The 20,469-nt window shown below is 41.9% G+C and overlaps 1 protein-coding gene across 1 annotated transcript; it reads right to left on the bottom strand.

Annotated features, from left to right (window-relative positions):
• Window positions 1-221: 221 nt before the first annotated feature.
• Window positions 222-9,466, bottom strand: LOC148124958 (uncharacterized). Its single transcript, XM_087940079.1, has 4 exons — window positions 9,340-9,466; window positions 5,989-6,135; window positions 3,785-3,955; window positions 222-2,104 (listed from the first exon to the last, which is right to left on the bottom strand). The coding sequence occupies exons 1-4, from the start codon at window positions 9,398-9,400 to the stop codon at window positions 1,884-1,886; spliced, it is 600 nt and encodes a 199-aa protein (XP_087796205.1). The 5' UTR covers window positions 9,401-9,466; the 3' UTR covers window positions 222-1,883.
• Window positions 9,467-20,469: the final 11,003 nt, after the last annotated feature.

Raw genomic sequence — 20,469 nt, 5'->3', positions numbered from 1 at the left:
GCCAGCATGGGGAAAAAGAAAAAAAACGAGAGAGAGAGAGAGAGAGAGAGGTAAGAGAGGAAATATCCCAAAACACTGCCCATGTTCTTTCCAGCAATACCATAGGATTAACTTTGTGCTTCCTTCCCCCCAAAATATGTTTAAAGGGGCTCTTCTATCCCCAAGAATATCATTTTAGAAATATGACTGGCCAGATATGCATCCCTGTTGGCTGAGGAATTCTGGGAGTTGAAGTTCACACATCTTCAAGTTGCCAAGGTGGAGAAACATTGCTCTAGAAGCACTCTCTCTTCTATTTTTTCCTTACACCAACAACCCTGTGAGGTAGATTGATGGAGAGGAAACAGCAAACAGCCCAAAGTCATTCAGTGAGATGGTGGTAGCTTATTGCCCACATCAACACAGGGCATTTATTGGATGGTAACCATGTTCATGGCCAACTTGAAGGGTGAGGGATGGTCAGGGACTAGGAATGCTGGGATGTCAACAACATTAACGGAGATTTGTCTAGGAAATTTAGTTTTGGCCATCAGGGTCAAAGATGGGCTATGTTTACAATGATGGAATGCCACCTCTGACTGGTCCCACTGCCATCTCTTCTCTGCCTCTCATTGAGTCCCAACTGATCATTGTCTGGGTCTTCTTTGGTTGTCCTGCACAGGAGAACGGAGCTGGAAAGCAGGTTAGTGGGGTGGGGAGGGAATGGGGATTTTACAGTAACCTTCCCCTGCCACGCCCTCCAAGCCACACCCACCAAGCCACACCCACAGAACTGGTAGTAAAAATTTTTGAGTCTTACCACTGACACCTGGTTAGCAATGTCTGGAGGAAACCAACAACCTTTATACAATAAAGGACACCCATCAACTTGATCAACACACATGTATGCTCACACTTCCAGCAGTGATGAAACAGGATCTCCCAGCTCCGAACGACCCAGACAAGCTGGGTTTTATTTTTTTCAAAGATTTATTCAATCCATTTATATGGCCTACATGACCCAGGGCAACCCATAACATTAAAATAAGTAAAATAAACCACCAAATACAACAAGCCCCCCAAAGTCATAAAAACAGCAATCAACATAACCAGGAAACCAGGTTCTGTTATACATGTGGGACCCCATTCTTTAGCCTAAAACCAAGTTCAAGTCCCTCCATTCTTCAGAACTACCATTTTCTGAGAACAGATCAATATAGCATCTACCTAACATCTGAGCTTGTATTTCTTAACCTTAGCCATTTTAAGATGGATGGACTTCAGCTCCCAGAATTCCTCAGCCAGCCATGTTGGCTGGGGAATTCTGAAAGTTGAAGTCTGCCTATCTTAAAAGTGGTTAAGGTTGAAAAATACTGCTCTACACCATGCAGCCTACTCCCTTCATCCATCATGTGTCAACATTCGTTTCCCTTAATCCAGGCGTCTCCAAATGTGGAAATTTTAAGACTTGTGAATTTCAACTTCCAGAATTCTGGGAGTTGAAGTCCACAAGTCTTAAGCTGGCAAGTTTGGAGACCTCTGCCTTAAGCAATGCTTTACAGCAGGGGTCTTCAAACTTGACAGCTTTAAAACTTGTGGACTTCAACTCCCAGAATTCCTCATCCAGTCATGTTGGCTCAGGAATTCTGGGAGTTGAAGTCCACAAGTCTTAAACTTGCCAAGTTTGAAGAGCCTTGCTTTACAGTATAGTGGCTTTTGGGGCCCTTGCCTTGCTCCTTCTGGAGGACCACCAAGATGAAAAGAAACCACCCCTTATATAATTGAGATGATCTGAATTCTTCCTATTCTGTCAAGACTACGACCTGCCTAAGGCCTGCCTAAGGCTGAAGAGGCTGTCCAGGAGAGAAATCTCAGGCAGAATTCAGATGCTGAAGGGCAAGCCATCAAGCGTAGATCTCCACAAGTAAGAACCCAGAAAACACTTGGAAGAAGAAGCCGACTCTGTGGGGTGGTACCGTTGTGGCTTTTGCAGTGGCTGGCTTGCAGCTTCCTCCACCCATTAGAAAGAGTGTGGCAAAGTAGACAGATCCCTCATGAAACAGCTCACAGAAGGCGGGGTTGACGCAGCCCTTCATGGCAAAATCGATCATGGATGGCTTTCTACCTGTGGAGACAATTACAAAAAGTGACCCTCTTTGTCCCCCAGGTTAGCCAATGAGCCTGCAATTCCCAGCAGTTCCACATCCTGCCTTCTCCAAACTACTCAACATTTCTGTTACCGGTTCTCCAGAACTGGTCAGAACCGGCTGAATACCACCTTTGAGATGCACAAAAATATTTCATGCCAAAATAACGTCTGAACTATTAGGAAATGTGGATATCCTGTTTCCCAACTGGGGCGACTTTAAGATGGATGAAGTTCTCCTAGCCAGCATGAATTCTGAGTAGTTGCAATCTGTATTGTTAGTTGGCCAGGTTTGCTCAACACATCTACATCATTTCCCTCTGTTGTTGCAAATCAGGCAATGATGGTGTCATCATCATCCTCATCATTATTACTACTTACTACTACTACTACTACTACTATTACTACTGAGAGCCAGTTTGGTCTAGTGGTTAAGGCACCAGGCTGGAGAGTGGGAGACTATGGAGATTCTCAATCATCCAGACCATGGTTGTCCCAAAGCTGCTGTGTAAAAGACAGCTGGACTTTCTTGGGTTTGTTTTTCTTCTTCTTGAAGACGTGTCGCTTCTTATTCAAGAAGCTTCTTCAGTTCTGCAGCATCCCACAGTCCAGATATAAATGCTAGTTTTCAGCCAAAACATTGTAAAGTGTGGTCATGTGGCTGTAGGATGCTGCAAACATCTGTAAATGCAAGCTGGTTGCTGAAAGCTCAACCTGTGGTAACATGATTGTAGTGAGGTGGAGAGCAGCTGTCAGAATATAGGAACTTTAAGCCCTCAGGAAGTCCGTTGTACTTTTCAAGGTTTGCTAAGTGACCATTCATAGGTAGAGGACTACCTATTGCCCCCAAATAATTAACTTTTGAGCATTCAAAGACTTGAGAATGCTTGTGGCTGCATTCAGAGGCACAAAGTATACTTTGGGGAATAGGGAAGCACGCCCATAGGACTTGCTGGCCATTTCTTGACCCAACCCTGTCTTTCTCTGGGATTGCACAGGTGTCCACTGATCTTAGGAAAATATGGTATTAGCTAGGACAAATACCACCTCTGACTGGCCCGCCAACCTCATCTATTCTCTGTCTCCCGAGTCCCAGCTGATCAGTTGGGTCTTCTTTTGTTGCCCTGCACAGGAGAACGGAGCTGAAAAGCAGGTTAGTGGGGTGGGGAGGAAGTGGGGATTTTGCAGTATCCTTCCCCTGCCACACTCACCAAGCCATGCCCTCAGAACCGGTAGTAAAAAGATTTCAACCCCACGACTGGTCAACTCACCACAGCCAAAATCCGCTACAGGTCAACTTGCCACGGAACAAGAGTTACGCTAATATTAAAGAGAGAGTGGAATAGACTCCTTAAAGGAAGGATGCAAAAGGAAGGATAGAATGAAAGGTGAATGACAACAATTAAAATAATGTTTTATTTATGTTTAAAAAATTAAATTGAATCATTAAATTGTCTCGTGTCAAGTTGGCCTCAGTGAGTTGGCCTATCCTGCATTGACTACGTCTGTGGGGGAGATAGAGATAGAGATAGAGATAGAGATAGAGATAGAGATAGAGATAGAGATAGATAGATAGATAGATAGATAGATAGAGAGAGAGAGAGTGAGTAAAAGTCAGGAAAAAGAAAAAAAAAGGGAGGGGGGAGAGAGATTCGTTACCATGAGTTTCCAAAGTGCCATATCCACCCCAGTCAGCTAGTCCGTCCATCTCAAGGCAGTAAGTCTGATCTCCTTTGCACGAAACAGTCTCTTCCCACAAGCAGATGGTAAAATCTCTAGAAAAACAGGTTTTGCATTTCTTCCCATTCAATGTTGTGTTTGGAGGGGGCACTGCATAAATAATAATAATAACAATAACAATAATAATAATAACACCATCATTGCCTGATTTGCAACAACAGAGGGAAATGATGTAGGTGTGTTGAGCCAAACCTGGCCAACCAGCAATACAGATTTCAACTGCTCAGAATTCATGCTGGCCAGGAGAATTTCATCCATCTTAAAGTCGCCCCAGTTGGGAAACACGATATCCACATTTCCTAATAGTTCAGACGTTATTTTGGCATAAAATATTTTTGTGCATCTCAAAGGTGGTATTCAGCCGGTTCTGACCAGTTCTGGAGAACCGGTAACAGAACTTTTGAGTAGTTCGGAGAACCCGCAAATACTGCCTCTGACTGGCAGTATAGCCCCATCTATTCTCTGCCTCCCGAGTCCCAGCTGATTGGCTGGGTCTTCTTTGGTTGCCTTGCACAGGAGAACAGAGCTGGAAAGCAGGTTAGTGGGGTGGGGAGGGATATTTTACAGTATCCTTCCCCTACCACACCCACCAAGCCACGCCCACCCAGCCACACCACGCCCACCTAGCCATGCCCAAATAAACCAATAGTAAAAACTTTTTGAATCCCACCACTGGTGCTGCTCTTCTTTGGAATGTGGGGCCACAGACTGCAAAGGGGCTTTTCAACCATGAACAATCGAATGGAATTGAATGGACCAAGTGTGATTGGCCAAGTGTGATTGGACACACAAGGAATTTGTCTTGTGCATCTAATAATGTGTGTGTCAAATGAGGCAGGGATAACGATCAGGAAAGATGTCCATTGGAGAGTCTCAGTCATCCAGGTCATGATTGTCCCAAAGAAAGTTTGTTGATTTGTTTTTCCAAAAGGCAACTGGTCTTTCTTTGTTTTTCCTTGAAGACTTTTCGCTTCTCATCCAAGACGCTTCTTCAGTTCTGACTGAAGGGTGGCGAATGGATAGATTTATATTCCTTGCAATCATCTGGTCATTAGTGCCCTTTCTGAGAGTTGTTGGGGCCACTTGGGGGTTTAAGTAAAATCTCAACATCTCCTGAATAGTGCAAATGCATTTGTTCACCCACCTGGGAAACCTAAACTCCATTTGTGAACCACTGTTTCAATTCCTACCCTCAAAACGACACTATAGAGATCTGCACACCAGAACAACTAGACACAAGGACAGTTTTTCCCCGAATGCCATCACTCTGCTAAACAAACAAGTCCCTCAACACTGTCCAACAATTTCCAAAGCCTGATGCTACTCTATTACTATTAATCTTCTTATCTCTCCTTATCACCCATCCTCTCCCATTTGCGACTGAATGACTGTAACTGTCCCTTGTATCCTTACAATTTATATTGACTGCTTCTTAGTATGATTTGATTGCTTATTTGTACCCTAGGACTATTATTAAGTGTTATACCTAGTGATTCTTGACTCTTGATGAATGTATCTTTTCTTTTATGTACACTGAGAGCATATGCATCCAAGACAAATTCCCTGTGTGTCCAATCACACTTGGCCAATAAAGAATTCAATTCTATTCTGTTCTGTTCTGTTCCGTTCCGTTCCATTCCATTCTGTTCCATTCTATTCCTCTTTCTTCAATTCTTTTCTTTGAAAAAAAGAGTAGAGGTAGTCCGCAACTTACAACAGCTCATGTAGTTCCAATGGCACTGAAAAAAAAGATTTAATGGCCATCTTTCACACTTACGACCACTGCAACATCCCTGTTGGTCACATGATCAAAATTTGGATGTTTAGCAACTGACTCATATTTATGACGGTTGCAGTGTCCAGGGTCATGTGATCCCCTTTTGCGACCTTCTGACAAGCCCAAGTCAATGGAGGAAGCACGACTGACTTAACAGCCGGGTGACTAACTTTAAAACAGCAGCAATTCACTTAACAGCTGTCTAGCAACAAAAATGTTGGGCTCAATGGTGGTCATAAGTCGAGGACTACCTGCACTGTCCGTGATGGGGACTCTTGAAGGAATCACCCATCTCTTGTTTATAACACAGAGCTTTCAGCAGTTCAGTAGAGAACGGCATACATACGAGGGTCCAAAGTTTTCAAGCATGCAACGCCCCGACAACAGGTGAGTTTGGATGAGATAATCCCACTGTCCCCCAGGTCCACACTGGTGATCTTTTCAAAGCAGCTGTTAGCTTGGACACAGGCTTTTCTTGTCATAGCTCTTCCACCTGGGATGTTGAAGGAGAAAGAAATGTTTCAATCCTAAATGGTGGTCGTGGGTTGACCATCTCCAACTAGGGACACCTTACCCCAGGGGTGGGCAATTAATTTCCCCAAGGGACCCCGTGAGAAACTGGGACTGCTGTGTAGGGCCAAACCAAAAGGGCTGTGAAGGGGTCATGCACACAGGCACATATGTACATTGGGGAAAAAATAATCAAACAGAACAACAGAATAGAGCAGAATAACAGAGTGGCACCTCAGAGATATTTTGGACCAACTTACCATCTCTGGCAGGAGACCCTAAGCCAGGGGTCTTCACACCTGACAGCTTTAAGACCTGTGGACTTCAACTCCCAGAATTCCTCCTCCAGTCATGTTAGCTCGGGAATTCTGGGAGTTGAAATCCACAAGCCTTAAATTTGCCAAGGTTGAAGAGCCTTGCCCTAAACCATTTCAGACAAATGAATGTCCAATCTCTTCTTTAAAACCCCAAGTGTTGGAGCACTGATTAATTGTTTTAACTGCCAGGAAATTTCTAGGTTGCTTCTCTCCTTGATTAGTGTCTATCCATTGCTTCTCATCCTGTATTCAGGGGCTTTGGAGAATAGCTTGACTCCCTCTTCTTTGGGGCAGCCCCTGAGATATTGGAACACTGCTATCATGTCACCCTTAGCCCTTTTTTTCATCAGACTAGTTATACCCAATTCTAGTATATAGTTTCCTGCTTGAGGAGGGCTAGACCTAGAAGATTTAAGGTCCCTTCCAACGCTGTTATTCTTTTCTGTATTTTTGTTCCTTTCCTATAAATAAGTATCTTGCTAAACTAAAGCAAAGTATTTGCATTATTAAAGATAAACTCTGAGAACCTCTAGAGAGGAGCTATTGATTCTCTTTCTCCCAACTCAACCCACTGATCTAAACTTCACTGAGGCAGCCCCTCCCACCTGGGAATCCAGACTAAATTCCACCACACTATCCAAAGTATGCGCCAGCAAAATAAAACACCAGATCAGACAGCTTGGTGTCAGTGGAACAAAGAGCCAGTGTAACTGGAGAATTGGATTAACCTAGGATGACAAAACCAACAAACCAACAAACGGGAGATTGGATAGGCAGTCCTTGATTTAGAACAGTTTGTTTAGTGACCGTTCGAAGTTACAACGACACTGAAAAATCTGACTTATGACTGTTTTCCCAGTTATGACCTTTGCAGCATCCCCATGGTCATGTGATCAAAATTAGAGATGCCTGGCAACTGGTTCACACTTATGACCATTGCTGTGTCACAGGGTCACGGGATAGCCTTTTGCGACTCCCAGGGTTCTGACAGATGCCCTAATTAATTCATGAGCCTTGAGCCAAGTTAAAAGAAATCCAATTATTTATTAGGAGCAACATGTCAGCACTTTCCCAAGTGAAGTCGGCTGTGCCCTATGTAATTTACTGTCCACCTATCACCCTGTTTCCCTCCTCCTCCCAGGGTGTGTCATAAATCACATTCTCCAATGGAGCACTTTTGTGGACTGTAGAAAACCCAGCCTCTCCAGCTGGCTCTAGTAACCTGGGTTACAATCTGGAGAAAGGTATGTGTGGAAAGTGCTTCTGGTCATAGCAACCAAGCTTCTCCATCAGTTCTCCCCCCTCCTGCCTATGGCAACTCGGAGAGCAGGCCAGGAATGCTTTACAAGTGGACAGAGACCTCCTGACAAGCAAAGTCAGTGGGGAAGCCAGGTTCACTTCACAACCAGGTTACTAAATTCACAACTGCAGTGGTTCAACTTAACAAATGTGGCGAGAAAGGTTGCAAAATGGAGCCAAGTTCACTTTACAAAGGTCTCATTCAGCCACGGAAATTTTGGGCTCTCTTGTGATCGTAAGCCAAGGACTACCTATATCTAAAAATCAAACCATATGTGTATATTTGTACTAAAAAATAAATCCACTCAATGTTCATATTTTTGTTCTGCAGCGGTGTTGGTAGGAGAGACTCTTGTAGCCATGGGCACAATTGGGAAATGTTGGGATGAGACATCTTGAGTGGTCTTTTCTGCTTACTTTTGTGGTTTTTCGATTGGAAAGTACCACACTGGTCTAAGAAAGAATAGCACACTTGTGTTTCTCCAACACAATCTTCCTTATTTTTTCTACAAATGTCACATGTCAAAGACCAACCTGAAAGCAAAGGAGAGAGCAAGAGTTGCATGATTCATTTGACATATTTCTTGTGTGTGTGTGTGTGTGTGTGTGTGTGTGTGTGTGTGTGTGTGTGTTTTTCTTGGACAGCATTAAAATTAGGGTTGCTGGCTTTTTTTCATCCAAACGCTCATGAATTGCAAGATAGATAATGCAAGGACCTTTGACTGTTTTCCTAGGAAGAACACTTGAAATGGGAGTGTTTGATGCTAGCAATAGCAATAGCACTTAAGACTTATATACCGCTTTACAGGCTTCTTTACAGAGTCAGCCTATTGTCCTCCAAAATCTGTATACCCTCACCTTAGAAGGATGGAAGGCTGAGTTAACCTTGAACTGGTCAGGATTAAACTCTTGGCTGTGGGCAGAATTTGCCTGCAATACTACATTCTAACCACTGTTGCACCACAATAAATATTCCCACAATCAACTTATCCTGATTACAAGATTTGCATGGGCCACTAAGCAATACAGGCAATATAAACACGCAAAACCACATCCACATATCTATGCAAATCACCCCCAGCAAAGGTTAAGATTAAATTACTTTAGCAGGCTGTGCCAATGCCTTGTTGGGTCTTTATGGGAGCTGGTTTGGGCTTTGGAACTAAATTAATTCATTTTCTAGGTTTTCATACTCCACTGAGCAAAAAAGGAGTTGGGTCTAGTGGTTACGGCACCCGGCTAGAAAGTAGAAGACTGTCAATGCTAGTCTCACCTTAGGCATAAAAATTGGCTCAGTGACTGGGCCAATCACTAGGAGACGGTGAGTTCTAGTCCTGCCTTAGACAGAAAAGCTGGCTGGGTGGTTTTGGGAGCATCACCAGGAGATGGAGAGTTCTAGTTCTCTCTTAGGCATGAAAATCAGCTGGGTGACTTTGAACCAATCAATAGATTTCATGAAAGAATGCCAAAATCTTAGGTGATGCTAGCTGAGGAATTCTGGGAGTTGAAGTACACCCATCTTAAAGTTGTCAAAGTTGAGAAACATTAACTTAGAAAGGACTTTTCCTTACTTTTATCTGTGAGGTAGAGCAATGCTCCAACAATGCAGCAGCCAAAGGTAAGAGAAGGCATTGGAGATGGGCAATTTCACTGGATTTGATCTTTGCGCAGAGAAGACTTTTTTGAGATGGTCAATCCCTAGACTGCCAGACACGGTAAAATCCACTATTTCTGTCCTCAGAAGAAAAGAAAAGTAAAGACAATGGGAATGGGAATGAGATTCTGTTTTGGAATTGAGTAAGAAGCACCAGACTTAAGCAATGCAACTCTACAAGGCAAGGTTGAGAGGAAGGAAGAGAAGGGGGCACCCCAACCCTTGCAAGAAGTACAGATGGGTTGTTATTGGAGGCAGGTTGAACTGGAGAGAATTTGGCCATGCGTCATCAAGAGTTAATTAGTTAATTGGAGGACACCATGGTACCTAATCAAGGGCAGTGCCCTTAGTGTGCGTTGCAGTCCAGATGAAGGGACACTGAGCACAACTCCAATAAATCAAGTTCTAGCAAGGTGGAAAAGGAACATGGGTAGTTCTCACCTGAAGATTTTGAGAAGGTTGCTTTAGTTGTGCCCAGCCAATTTTTCAGCACAGAGTACAATCGCTTTGAGGGTACTGGTCCGAGTCTTTACAATCACAATTCGCACCAAATTTTTGCTGCTTTAGCAAGGTGGTTGCTGTGTAAGTATTATGTGGGGGTGGTGCTAATTTTAAGGAACGTGTGTGATATTATGGGATGCAAATATGTAACATGTTTGACTACGTGTAACCTATGCAACCTACGTGTAACCTACGTGTAATGGCCTGTGCAAAGTGGAGGTTACATTTACCCTGCCCAAGCAACTTTCCTCCTGCGTTTTCTTTATTGTGTTAACTTTAGAAAGGAATGTAAGATGGAGCCCAAGGTTTTCTCTCTCTCCTTTTTCATAGAGAGACCCCACTTTATCAGGGTACCCTAATAAACTGCTTTTAAATGATCTTCCGACTCAGGTGCTTATTTGGGAAGGTAAACTGAGGCAGAACCAAGGGCCAGGTTTGGCTTTCAGAATCCCAGACAATTTTATGATCTTCTCTGCCACAGTTAAGGAATTCCCTGCAGTTGCTAAGTGAATCAGGAGGTCATTAAGTGAATCCATGGATGTGTTTGTCGGAAGCGAGCTAGGAAGGTGGCAACCGGTAATCAGCTGACCCCAGGATAAGCCAAGGTGGGTTAATTGATTAAACTATGATCAAATTGATTTTGGATAAGCATATCATTCCACAAAGGGAGAAGCCCATTTTGATTTTTCTGTAGGGATTAAGAGGGAAATGATGTAAGAATCATAAAGTTAGGGAATACTGGTATTATTGGTTGTTATTATTAGTTGTTCACTTATATCTTTTCCCTAAGTAGCAATGCTGTGAGGATAAGAGATTAACACACCCCTGTACAGGTAGTCCTTGACTTACAACAGTTCATTTAGTGATGGTTCAAAGCACCGAAGGCACTGAAAAAAATGACCTGACCACTTTTCACACTTATGACCGTTGTACCCCATGATCACATGATCAAAATTTGGGCTCTTGGCAACTGACTCCTATTTATGATGGGTGCAGCGTCTCCTGGGGTCATGTGTGATCCCCTTTTGCGACCTTCTGACAAGCAAAATCAATGGGACAGCCAGGTTCACTTAACAACGGCGTTACTAATTTAACAACCACAGCGACTGACTTAACAAGAAGGGTCATAAAACGAAGCAAATTTCACTTAACCCCTTTCTCGCTTAGCAACGGAGATTATGGGCTCAGTTTTGGTCCCAATTTGAAGACTGCCTGTATTCATAAAGGCATGGGGGGAAAATAACCAAGCTGGGTGACTTCCTCCTCCTCCTCCTCCTCCTCCTCCTCCTCCTCCTCCTCCTCCTCTCTCCCTTTCTGTCTCTCTCTCTCTTATTTTTTAAAGTATTTTTAATTTTATATTTACAACAATCCATCTTGTTGTAGATATAACACAACAATACAAGAGCACACAACAGATACAAACTCAATGTAAACTGCTCCAAACTTGATTACAGAAAGTACAAACTTCAGCAATAGAGTGGTCAATGCCTGGAATGCACTACCTGACTCTGTTGTTACATCCTCTGATCCCCAGAACTTTCACCTTTAAACTAACCAATATTGACCTCACCCCATTCCTAAGAGGTCTATAAGGGGCCTGCATAGGCACACAATTGTGCCTACCATCCCTCTCCTATTGTCCCCATTTATTTGTACTTATTTCCTGTATTCTTACTCACGTTTATACTTATACCTATTATCTTGTAAGTGATTGACAAATCAAAATAAATAAAATCTTTCATTCAAAGAGTGTGTCGACTTGTTACATATATTTTGTGCTAACAATTATAATTAACATACTTTTCTTGCCAAAATAACAGTCATCACATTTTCTGTATAAGCCGTTATCGCTTCCATAATTTATCTTTATGTCAATCTTAACTTATTTCTCTATATATTCATCTATTCAATTTTAACTTATTACTTTATTTTCCAACCATTGATAAAACAGACCCCATACCATATAGTATTCAGTTTCTTTTTTTCTTTAATTGCTACTGTTAATCTATTCATCTCTGCACATCCTAGTATTTTCTCAATCACCTTTTCCTCTACCGAAATTTTTCCACTTTTCCAATTCTTAGCAAATACGATTCTAACTGTACTCAATACATGAAGAATTAAATATACTTGGCAGGGGAGATACCTTGATCAGTCCTTTTTTTTCTCTCTCTCTCTCTCTCTGCCCAACCCACCTCACAGGGTTGTTGTTATTGTGGGGAAAATAGGAGGAGGAGGAAGGGTCGTTATGTTTGTTTACTACCTTGAGATATTTATAAGCAAATTTCACCGCAAATCGAACCGGAAACTAACCAAATAATATGGCTTCACAATCTCTGAGACAGTAACAAGTTATGAGGATTTAAATAATTACCTGGGGGGTTGAAGGTAACAAAACTAACAGAGTTTAAATGTGGCCTGCAAAGGCAGCCTCCTGATTTTTAACTGTCTACAGGAGAGGCAGTTTAGAACAGAATGGAACAGAACAAAATAAGGTGGCCTGTTCGGCCTGTTGTGTAAAGACAGTTATATAGAGACACCCCTCTCCCCCTAATCTCATAAGGATGACAGGGGTGTGTGTCTACCTTAGTTCAGGCTTTTCCCTTACTCCTTTGGGATTGTAATCGGTCCCTAAGGTGTAACTAAAAGTGGATCCACAAATAAAGATTTAAACGAGGGAGTAGAGAGCCCGTATCTACAAGGGAGGCACTGTAAGCAGGAAGTTGTGTGTTGTTTCTCCGTGTCATAGAATATCTGGTGGTATATGTATAATTTTGTATTTACACTATCTCACAGAAGTGAGTACACCCTCCCTCACATTTTGCAAATATTTAAGTATATCTTTTCATGTGACAACACATTTACACTGTTATACAAGCTGCACATGCACTACTTTACATGGTAGCCAAGTGTCGTTTCTTCAGTGTTGTCACATGAAAAGATATACTTAAATATTTACAAAATGTGAGGGGTGTGTGAGATACTCTATTCATTTTGTCACGGTTTATATGTAGCGTAGATTGGAGGTGTCTCCAGGAGAGACATAATAGCAGTCTTCCAATATTTGAGGGGCTGCCACAGGGAGGAAGAAATCAAGCTATTCTTTAAAGCGCCTATAGGCCAGAGAAGGAATAATGGATGGAAACTGAACAAGGAGAGATTCAACCTGGAAACAAGGAGAAACTTTCTGTCAGTGAGAACAATCAACCAATGGAACAGAAGTTGCTCTTGGAAGTTGTGGGAGCTTCATCACTAGAGGCTTTCAAGAACAGATTGGACTACCATTTGTCGGGAATGGTGTAGGGTCTCCCGCTTGGGTGAAGGGTTGGACTAGATGACCTTCCAACTCTGATTATCTGTTAGCCTGTTAGGGAATGACACTTTGAGAGGTTGTAGGCAACAAAATTTCATTTGAATGTACAGCGATTAGCATACATTCAAAGTGACAGTAAAAGTACTCTAAAGCAAGAAATGGAAGAAATTGAGCCCCAAAATTTCACTTGGTAAGCAGTACAGTTGTTCAGTAAGTTTCGCCTCATTTTACGACCTTTCTTGCCAACATTGTTAAATGAATCATGGCAGCCATTAAACTAGTAACAGGGCTGTGAAGTCAATCCAGCTTCCCCATTGACTTTGTTTGTCAGAAGGCTGCAAAAGGGGATCACGTCATCTCCTCAGGACCGTCATTAATATGAACCAGTTGCCGAGCGTCCAAATTTTAGTCACATCGTGATCATGGGGGATGCTGCCATGGTTGCATGAAAAACAGTCATAAGTCCCTTTCTTTTTCAGTGCCATTATCTAACTTGGAGCTGTCACTATAGGAATGTTGAGGCCTACCTGTTTGAGTTTCATAAAATGTGGGCCATCAAGTGGAAACTCATGTTTGTTTGTTTTTGCTTTTGGGATGCAAATGGAGAATGAACCAAGAAGAAAAGTGAAGTCCTTGGATAAGGTTGATGAATGAAATCAAGAGGTCAACTCCAGTATATGTCCTTGAAAGGTCTATAAATTGTTTATTGGAGGCAGTTGAAGGAAGTTCAAATCTGCCCAGGTGCTATTTATATATTGTATGCACTAGAAGGATTCTGTTTATTATTAGACTCCAATGCTCACCAGCCACACCCAACAGACGTGATACCTTGGGAATAGGAAACCAGGGTTGATGAATCAAGTGCTGAGGTGGGGGGGAATCACATTATTATAAAATTATTTTATTTTTATGTATGATAACAGTGGCCTGACTTTGGGAGGCTCAATCTTGGAAAGACTCTGAGATACCCAAATAGAGGAATGGTTAATGAAGGTGACTGAACTGACAATGATGGCTAAATGAATGGCTCTTTGAGAGAAAAATCACTGAAGAAGTTCATCTAAACTGGAAGACTTTCTAGGACTTTTTTTGCAGGAAATAGAAACAGAAAAGTCAAATTATGACATATGGAACTGATAATTTTTTTGTATGTGTGTGGAGGGGACTCTACGTTATGGTATTAAATTAAAAGTTGAATATGCTTTTATATTATTCGAAGATGAAGTCAGAAGTCATTCTTGGTATATATTTTTGTTTCCCTTTTTTATATCTTTCTGCACTCTCCTTCCTTCCTTCCTTCCTTCCTTCCTTCCTTCCTTCCTTCCTTCCTTCCTTCCTTCCTTCCTTCCTTCCTTCCTTCCTTCCTTCCTTCCTTCCTCAGGTAGGGATCAGGTAAGGCATACACACATTTCTTTTTCCAGTGGCTGGACTTTTAATCATGTGAGAATACACTGTTCAAACATACATTCTTGGAATTACATTTCAATCATCATAAACATAATTTTATTTGGTTACTGTTTCAAACCATGCTTTGCAATGCGTAGTTGAGTCAAGTTCAATCCAGAACGGGTGGCAGAGAACCCTGTGAGATGCCCTGCCTCTTGTAAAAATTGTGCCCTGCCGGAAATGTGTTCCTAAAGACTTCTTTATGCTAAAGGTGAAGAATTTTTCGGATGGATGGGGGTGTTGAAGGAGTTGAAGTCCACAGATCTTAAAGTGGCCAAAGTTGAACACCCCTGTTGTAAAGTAATGGTTCCTTTCTTCAAATTGGGAAGGTAGCTTGGGAGGGAGAAGATATGTAATAGAAAATCATACTCCTCGCAAGACCTGGTAAAAGAAAGAGGAAATACATTCTCAACCATCCATGAGGGTTGTAGGTATTTAACAGAAGGAGAAAAGCTCAAGAAATTGCAACGTGAAGTTTTTATATATCTTCATCTAATGCCATTTCTTCCTGAGCATTGACCTGGTTTCCTATGCCCCCGCCTCCCCCACATACGATATAATTGCTGTGCAATAATGGCGATTTTACTAGTATGTTATCAAATCTAGAATTCCCTGGGAGAAGGTGCATTGCTCGGGGTACCTTAAGGCCATTGTCCTGGAAGCTGCTTTTTATGGGCCCTTCAGAGAAAGGGAGCCTTCTCCCATCCTCAAAGTCAGTCCTAAAGAGGCAAAGAGTTTTTCTCCTGAATTCAAAAAGAATGAGGGATCAAAATGTTTACTCTTGCATTGGGACCGTTTTTGCAAAATGCGTGAGCATGAAAAGGAATGAAGAAGAACCAACCACCTTGCCTTTTCACTTGTTTCTTGTACCATTCACCATCACCTTCGCTACGTCCTGGTGTGGGAATGTCACATGGGTGTTACCCTTCCATCCCAATTCATTTCTGATCAAATCCAGCTTTATTTTAGCCATTAATCAGCCCACCTGTGTATTTCTACCAGCCTTCCCTGCTTCTCTGCTAATCCAAGCAGTAGAACAACAGAAGGTAGAAGACAGAAGACAACTCTGGAAAGTTTGCCGTTTTCCTCAGATTGCGACAGAAAGCAATCATTTACGACAGAAAGCAATTATCTGCCTATAAAGTTGTTTTATAGATAGGAGGCAGCTTACAGTTTAAGCAGGAAAGCGAAATATATTTCTGTGTTCCTGGCACTGACCAAGGAGGAGTCAAACAAGCTATAAACCTTGGCAATTAAGAGAACATTTCCTTCTGTCCTACATCAGAGTGAGGTTTTTTTTGAACAATAAAGACCATAAATCAGCAAAAAATATCATTTTCTGCAGACACAAGAAATAGGATTTTGAAAGTCAATGTAATTTTTTTTTTAAAAAAATGTTCTGTCTGGAAATGTTTAGCTATGACTTAATCTGGATTTTTATAGGTGGTGCGAGGCATACAGAAATCACAGCTCTGGAGATGTTCCAAAAAGTTCTTCAAAATGAGAAGGAAATTCTGACAGAAAGGGCCCATTTCTTCCCTTTTTGGCAAAGCCCTTTCTGTTGTTTATGTCTATCAGTTAAAATGACAGGTGGAGTTTGGATTATATCTTGATCAGCCCCATCTGGACTTTGTTGGCCATATCCTGCATAACACACCTGATGGATGACGAGAAGACAGCAAGAACAGAAAGGCTGTGACTTCTGACTTGTATCGGGAAGTAGAGAAATATGTGTCCTCCAAGCACATCCTGGGCTGGTTTATTGCCCTTTAGAGAAGTTGAAGTATTTTGCCAAGCAGCAGATGAAAATTCAGTCTGTTTCTGCTGGCAAAACAAAGGTTCACAACCATCATTTTCGCGAAGCTCAAACCTCAAAAGTTGAACTCCCGTTGTGTAAAATCAATATGATATGTTATGCATGTGTATATGCTATGAATGTGTAGAGGGATTGAAAATCCCTTCCTTCTCTCCCTCCCACCTTCCTTCCTTCCTTCCTTCCATCCATCTCCTCCCCCCTCTATCCCTCCCTCCCAACTCCATTTTTCTCTTTTCCCCTTCTTTCCTTCCTTCCTTCCTTCCTTCCTTCCTTCCTTCCTTCCTTCCTTCCTTCCTTCCTTCCTTCCTTCCTTCCCTCCTTCCATCCATCCATCCATTCATTCATCCATCCATCCATCCATCCATCCAGAGGTGGTATTCAGCAGGTTCTGTTCAGTTCTGGAGAACTGGTAGCAGAAATTTTGAGTAGTTCGGAGAACCGGGAAATACCTCCTCTGACTGGCCCCACCCCCATCTATTTTCTGCCTCCTGGGTCCCAGCTAATTGGCTGTATCTTCTTTGGTTGCCCTGCACAGGAGAACGGAGCTGGAAAGCAGGTCAGTGGGGTGGGGAGAAAATGGGAATTTTGCAGTATCCTTCCCCTGCCACACCCACCAAGCCATGCCCACAGAACCGGTAGTAAAAAATTTTGAATCCCACCATTGCATCCATCCACCCATCTCCTCCTCCCTTCTTCTATCCCTCCCTCCCACCTCCATTTTTTTTCTCTTCTCCTTCCTTTCCTCCTTCCTCCCCTTCCTTTCTTCCTTCCTTCGAGAAAAAACAGACAAGGCAAGGTTTGGAGATAGAAACACACATTATCGAATTCCACAATTCCTTCTTTCCTCGTAATGTACAGAGGACATTTTGAGATATTTTGCAGCTGAGGGAAAATGAAGCAAATAAAAATCCCACACTAAGGGGTTTTTTTTTTGAAAAAAATTATTTCTTTTCCTGCTTCCCCTTCCAGCAATAGGACATAGCTTAGAGATTAATGATTAATTCTATATGACAAATGCAAAATTGTTAGCTGGTTTTTTTTTCAGGGCAATGTTTATCATCTATTTATAGAAATTGAAGGACATGTTTGTATGCTAGCGGGGGGCAGGCTGGGAGCACAGTTTCTCTCCCTTGGAGGGGTGCACCATAGAAATGAAATTAAATTTTGGTAAATTACATAAATAACTGTTCACTGAGTTTCAGATTCATAAAGGTTATGTCAAACAAGGCTGCAAGGCCGTTTTGCCATACACACAAGTATAGAGTATGGAGTATATATATCCAATATAGAGTATGAAGTATATATATCCAATATTTTTCTTTTTTTTAATTTGATTTTGAAATCCCTTTGAGTTCCATGGGCCCTGGAACAATGTACCAGCTGCACCCTGCTCTCCTCAGGCCTGATAACAACTTTGACATCAACACACAGTGGAAAGCCAAGTGGGCTGCTGAACGCCCAGATTACAGGCAGTTACGTAGATGACCCTACACAAAAAGTGCCAGGTTTTGATGTTCCTCACCAGCATTGGTCAACTCCGAACAGGATCTGTTCCCAAAATGGTATCTGCTGGGACTCCCTGTTCAAGTGAGGTCTTATCTCTACCCCTCAGTGTGGCTGTGGTGCTCCCTGACAAAATATCCATCGCATTGTGTCCAAATGTCCATCGAAACCTTACACCAGTCCAATGTCTGATTTTTTTTTCAACATAGACCACCCTGTTCTTGAATGGTTGGGTGGACTGGACATTAACATTCAAAGCACTATAAGTCCATGCAATTGCCATACGCTAAATAAATAAAACAAATAAATGTATCCGTCAAGGAATATCTACAGTCTGCATCATTTGCAATTTTCTATATTCTTTGCAAGTTACATTACGTGTGCTTAACCTTTCCTATCTCTCTTTTCCATGGTATATTCCAGGTCGTCTGCTGTCTGGAACGTCACCCTAAAAGGTTGGGTAAAATATCTCTTGGCTGAGTTGAAAGACAATCAAGAATTATATGGATGACCTTGCTATATATTTTCAGTTCCTTGTTATGCTTTATGGATCTCCTACCTCATGAAATCCCCGTATTCGAGAGTTTCTTCCTCAGTGGATACACCCAGCTTGTAATACCTACTGTGGCATAGGTGAGGAAGGCAAAAAGACATAAGTGCTTCCGGTTATGATAAAGCTTTTCGCACGTCTATAAAGCTGATTGAGAGACAGCAACTCCCCAGTAACCTGAAGATCAACTTGCTGACTACGGACTCCGAAGCATCTCAAGGTTACCTTGGAAAATTCAAAGTAAGTGGTCCCATTACAATCAGGAATCCTGAACCTCCTTTTTCTGATCTCGTTCATGCTTTCATGCACTGTTTTAGTTGTTCTAAAAAGCATCTATTTGGAGTTCATTCTCTATTTTTGATTGGGACCGGATCGAACACCCCAATTCTGTCTTCCCTTTTCTTCACTAATCTGCCCTCTCTTATTTTTACATTGACCTGTATTTTAAATACAACAATTTGTTTTCAATATGCATCCTGCGACATACAATCCTGGATATTTTGGCATGAAATATTCACACAGATGTGTTTAAATAGAAAAAACAGAACTGCTAATGGAGTTTTGCATTCTGACATTTCAAGCCTGAGCTCCTGCAATGTGGGGGGTGGGGTGCTTTGGGAGTGACATTTCTCTGTGGACCACCAAAATTTTCTCATGGACCACCAGTGGTCATTGGCAACCACTGGTCATTGGCAACCACTGGACTAGAAGACCTCCAAGTTCATGTCCATCACCATTATTCTGCTATTGGCCCTTTTGCAGATATTGAAATCTAAATATTTTCCAGCTAAAAACGTTGAATGTATTTCTTGGTTTGTCTGTTACATACTTTTTCTTCTGGAGTGACATACCTTCCTTATTTTTCTCCACAATTATAACTGTGTGAAATATGTTAGTTTGGGGGAAAGTGACCAGCTCAAAATATATCTAGTGATCTTTTGAGGCTGGACATAAATCTGATCTCTCTAGTCAATCATCTTAATTGCCACACTGCTGTGGCTCAAAATATAAGGAAAAGAGAGGAAAAAATAACTGGAATATCCCCTCGAAAACCCTAGCTTTATCCATCAGCATAGAATTTTATGATATTTTTAATCATTTGTGATAGCTTGGGGAAAGAGAACTTTGTAACTACCTTATCACTTAACAGCATCAGACAAATAACAGAGAGGAAGATTAGCTGAGCATCTGTTTAGCAGAGAGATGATAAGAGCCCCAGGAAAATAAAACAGGTAGCCAGAACTCTACATGATAACTGAATCCATCTCTCCAACTGTGCGAGAGTAGATCCATCTGGTTTAGAGAAAAGACCAGTTTTCTCCTCCAAAAGACCTGAAAGAGGATATTGAATCAAGATAATCAATCAATCAATGACAAATTTTTGAAAGGCTGAGTTAGGATGGAACCAATCCCAGTTTCTTTGTAATGTTCTCTTCTTTTCTCAAATTAAAATCCAATTTTGATAGCTGCTGTACAGGTCGTCCTTGACTTATAGAGTTAATAGAGCTCACCCATCTTGATCATAAATGAAAACTGGTTGCCAAGACCATGTGTCTCCAGAGGGAGAGGGCAGCCACCAGAACTTGAGAACTAATTCATAAGTATTTCTGGGCAGGTTTGTCATAATTTAAAATTGTCTCTGAGTGACCAGTCGTAAGTTGAGGACTACCTGTTGTCCTTCTCCGAAGGTTATCTCTTGATTCTCAACAAAAGAGTAGAGATGGGAAGAAGAATCTAGCCATTGGGACCTACAGCACCTCCCATCTCCTGCCTCCCGTCCTTTAAAAAAATGCAGCCGTGAAAAAATCACCTAGCTGATGCTTATTCAGTAATGGTTTTATTTTTATTTTTATTTGCAGAAGTTTCTGCTAGAACAATCTTCCAGCTGTGCATCTTGGAACTAGGCAGCCTCATCAGC

Source organism: Pseudonaja textilis, chromosome 10, assembly GCF_049901715.1.
Source record: "Pseudonaja textilis isolate UNSWEBS1 chromosome 10, rPseTex1.2, whole genome shotgun sequence".
Taxonomy (NCBI): domain Eukaryota; kingdom Metazoa; phylum Chordata; class Lepidosauria; order Squamata; family Elapidae; genus Pseudonaja; species Pseudonaja textilis.
This window is presented reverse-complemented; position numbering and strand designations above follow the sequence as displayed.

Bases quoted from the DNA above. Each gene is read 5' to 3' on its own strand.
- LOC148124958 (XM_087940079.1), bottom strand. From the start codon at position 9,400: ATGCCTTCTCTTACCTTTGGCTGCTGCATTGTTGGAGCATTGCTCTAC. The intron at 6,136-9,339 runs GTAAGGAAAAGT...TCAACATCCCAG, and splicing joins GCTCTACCTCACAGATAAAA to GTGGAAGAGCTATGACAAGA. The intron at 2,105-3,784 runs GTAACGAATCTC...TTGTCTCCACAG, and splicing joins TGGCACTTTGGAAACTCATG to GTAGAAAGCCATCCATGATC.